Below are 4,488 nucleotides of genomic sequence, written 5' to 3'. Positions count from 1 at the left end.
ACAATATATTCATATTCAATTTTGTTGCGGCGTGCAACCCGATCTCATAATGTATTCATTTCATTTAATCCCGTTGCGTCGTGCAACTCGATCCTCAATATATATTTTAAATCAATTATGTTGCGGCGTGCAACTCGCTCTTCCAATATCTTCATTCCAATCAATTCTGTTGCGGCGTGCAACCCGCTCCTCAAATAATATAATTTACCAACTCTTATAAAGAAATTACTCCAATAAATGCATCAATTAATATGAAATTATAAGACAACAAGCATATAATAATTATGATTTATTTAGAAATAAGTGATGGAAAGTAGCAATTAATTGTGAAAATTAAGGAGGAAATAAGCAATTTAATAATTAGTATGTTAAATGTCATGTAGCAATTAAGTCACATAAATCAAATAAGCATGTAACAATTATAGCATGGATTCAAGGCATAATATTGAGCAAGGAATATGAGAGAAATAATTAATATAATAATTAATTCATGATTTAAAATAATTTATAATTTTTAAATAATTAGGCAAATAATTAATTTGATGACGTATAGATACTCGTCACTTTGCCTATACGTCGTTCATATGAATTTCACATAACAAATAATTGAAGGGTTATATTCCCTCAAGTCAAGGTTAACCACGACACTTACCTCACTTCGCAACCAATTTCAAGATTACAATAAACCTTTGCCTCGCGAATTCGTGTCCGAAAGCTTCAAATCTTGTCACAAATAATTCAATATACTCAACACGAATCGTAGAAATTAATTCCATATGAATTGACTAATTTTCCATATTAAAATCCAAAATTCATCTTAAAAATTGATAGTGGGACCCACATCTCGGATCTAGAAAATACTCACGAAATTCGAACACCCATTCTGATACGAGTTCAACCATACAAAAATTATCAAATTCCGACATCGGATTAACCTTCAAATCATATATTTCGTTTTTGGAAAGTTTTACAAAAATTCCAATTTTCTTCCATCTAAATCTGAAATAAATGATGAATATAGACATGGATTTATGAAATATAATCACTATATGATAAAGAACACTTACCCAGTTCGAAATCGTGAAATATTCCTTTGTAATCGCCCCTAGGCCGAGCTCTAATGGAGGGTTTGTGAAAAATGGGGAAAATCCCGTTTTTGGTCTGTTTTAATCAGTGGCATCAGGCCTTCTTCGCGTCCGCGAAGGGCCTGTCGTGTTCGCAATGTGCAGCAGCCCAAGTGGCCTTCGCGTTCGCGAAGGCTTACACCTACTAGCCTACTCGTTCGCGAGCCTTGTGTCGCGTTCGCGAAGAGTATTAATCAGTTTCCCTCCCCAGGTCCATAAAGCTACGCGTTCGCGATACACTGTCCGCGTTCGCGAAGGGCAGCCCCCCCTCTACTTCGCGTTCGCGTACAGCCCTTCGTGTTCACGTAGGATAAAATCTCACCCAGCCCAGTTCATTCTTCGTGTTTGCGAGAGTGCCTTCGCGAACGCGAAGAAGGAAACCAGATGACAGCTGAAGCTAATGAAAAACCAGATTTTCTAAGTTCCAAACAACCCGTAGCCTATTCGAAATTCACCCGATCCCTCGGGGCTCCAAACCAAACATGCACACAAGTCCAAAAATATCATACGAATTTGCTCGAGCGATCAAAATACCAAAATAGCTACTTGAACTACAAATCGGACACCAAACCAAATGAAATCTTCGAGAAAACTTTAAAATTTCAATCTTGACAACAGGACGTCCGAATCACGTCAAACTAGCTCCGTTTTTCACCAAATTTGACAGTCAAGTCATAAATATAGTAATGGACCTATTTCGAGTTCTGAAACCAGAATACGGATCCAGTATCAACAACGTCACACATTAGTCAAATCTCTTAAGTCATTAAACCTTTAAACTTCAAAATTTCAACAACAAGCGATAACTCGAGGTGGGGACCTCCGAATTCGATTTTGGGTATATGCTCAAGTCCTAAATCACGATACGGACCTACCGAAAATGTCAAAATACTTATCCGGGTCCGTTTGCTCAAAATATTGACCGAAGTCAACTCAATTGAGTTTTAAAGCTCTATTTTCATATTTTAATCAATTTTTCATATAAAAACTTTTCGGAAAATTTTACGGACTGTGCACGCAATTCGAAAAATAATGATTAGTACTATTCGAGGTCATAGAACACAGAAATAATTGTTTAAATTAAAGATGATATTTTGAGTCATCACATCATTAGCTCAGAATGTACTTTATCTATAAATTCCAAAAACCAAATGGGGGAAATTTCATATCAGAATATGAAAACTCGGTAAGAAAATTCATTCCAAAATATATTCAATTACTTTGCATTCAACCACTACATCAACGTAATAACACTCACTTTTTAGGATTTGGATAAATAGGATCGATAATAATTCATCATTTTGAAGAACTCGAAAATTTTTGTTTAATTTTCTTTAATAGTTCCGACACATTATTTAAATAATATTTATAACATGACTTTTATTAAGTTTGTATTTAATGATTTAAGTACCGCCACCATTGTAGTACTCCTTGTTGTTGTTGTTAGTACTGCCACCATTATTGTAGTACTCCTCGTTGTTGTTATTATTGTTGTAGTAGTAAGTGCTACCCCCATTAAGATACTCCTCATTATTATTGTTATTGTTACTACTGCCACCATTGAAGTATTCCTTGTTATTATTGTTGTTATTAGTACTACCACCATTGTAGTACTCCTTGTTGTTATTGTAGTTGTTAGTACTACCACCATTGTTGTACTCATTGTTGTTGTTGTAGTAAGTGCTACCCTTATTATGATACTCTTCATTTTCGTTGTAGTAGTTGTTGTTGTTATTTTTAATACTGCCACCATTGAAGTACCCCTCTTTGTTGTTGTTGTAGTTGTAGTAAGTATTATCCCCATTGTGATACTCCTCGTTGTCGTTGTGGTAGTAGTTTTTATAGTTATTTTTAGTACTGCCACCATTGAAGTACCCCTCGTTGTTGTTGTTAGTACTGCCACCATTGTAGTACTCCTTGTTATTGTTCTTGTAATAAGTGCTACCCCCATTGTGATACTCCTCGTTTTCATTGTAGTAGTTGTTGTAGTTGTTTTTAGTACTGCCACCATTGAAGTACCCCTTGTTCTTGTTCTTGTTAGTATTGTCACCATTGAAGTACTCCTCATTGTTGTTATTGTTGTTGTAAGTATTGCCACCATTGAAGTACCCCTCATTGTTGTTGTTAGTACTGCCACCATTGTAGTACTCCTTGTTGTTGTTGTTCTTGTAGTAAGTGCTACCCTCATTATGATACTTTTCGTTGTTGTTGTAGTAGTTGTTATTGTTAGTTTTAGTATTGCCACCAATAAAGTATCCCTCGTTGTTGTGGTTGTTGTGGTTGTTGTTGTTGTTGTTAGTACTGCCACCATTGAAGTACCCCTCGTTGTTGTTGTTGTTAGTATTGCCACTATTATAGTATTGTTTTTTGTTGTTAGTATTGCCACTATTCTTGTACTCCTCATCATTGTCGTTGTTGTTGTTGCTAGTACTATCACTATCATAGTACTCCTCGTTGTTATTGTTGTTATTGTTGTTAGTTCTACCACCAATATAGTATTCCCCGTTGTAGTTTTTATTGTTAGTACTGCCACCAGTGTAGTACTTGTTATTAATACTACCAGTATTCTTGTACTCTTCATCGTTATTGTTGTTGTCGTCATCGTTCTTTAGGACAGTAACATAGGCCACATGGTTGTAATTCTTGGGAAGGTATTTGCTATTGTGAATATTATTAGTTAAGGTGGTGGTGGGGTTGATTTCTTTGTAGGGTTTTTCTACATCATTAGTAGTGGTGGTGGAAAGAGAAAGTTGACCAGACTCATGACCATATATGCCATAGCCATTATTTTCATTTTCAGGCAAGAAGTTTGGTTCTTGTTCTTTGTTGGGAATAACTACTTGTGTCTTTTTTTCAGCATTGTAGTTGCTGGAGATTTTGTTTAAGAATTGACTTTCTCTTGCATGGATTTGCAATGAAAAAATAAGGGTAAGAAGGAGGAAGATGAAGGAGAAATGATTGTTAATGGCAGCCATGAGAGAAAGAAAAAAGAAATAAATTTGTATAATGTCTTAGTGTTGTGAACTTGCTATGATTGTTTCTTTATATAGAGACCACTTCTCACTTTTAAGTGTGCAATCTTTAAGTGTTTGAATCATATTTTTTTAATTATTTTGAAACTCTACTTTCCTTTTTCTTCTTTTGTCCATAGGGAGGTGAGGGGGAAGGTTGGAGTGATTATCGCTTCCTTCCGAAATTTCGTGCTGATTAGGGGAAAATAATAGCGACATGTAAAATGGAGGAAAATAGTGGTCCTTGTATATTGATAAGGAAAGTACTAATTTTTACGTTTAACTTTGTATATTGATAATATAAAAGTTCTTTTTACAATTATTTATAAGGTAATTACATGTGATTATCTATA

At 35.0% G+C, this 4,488-nt stretch overlaps 1 protein-coding gene across 1 annotated transcript; it reads right to left on the bottom strand.

Moving 5' to 3' along the window:
- Positions 1–2,527: 2,527 nt before the first annotated feature.
- LOC104088136 (uncharacterized) lies at positions 2,528–4,099 on the bottom strand. The gene has a single exon (XM_070185458.1). It carries the CDS (start codon positions 4,097–4,099, stop codon positions 2,528–2,530), a length of 1,572 nt encoding a protein of 523 aa, XP_070041559.1.
- Positions 4,100–4,488: the final 389 nt, after the last annotated feature.

Source organism: Nicotiana tomentosiformis, chromosome 9, assembly GCF_000390325.3.
Source record: "Nicotiana tomentosiformis chromosome 9, ASM39032v3, whole genome shotgun sequence".
NCBI classification, from domain to species: Eukaryota; Viridiplantae; Streptophyta; class Magnoliopsida; order Solanales; family Solanaceae; genus Nicotiana; species Nicotiana tomentosiformis.
This window is presented reverse-complemented; position numbering and strand designations above follow the sequence as displayed.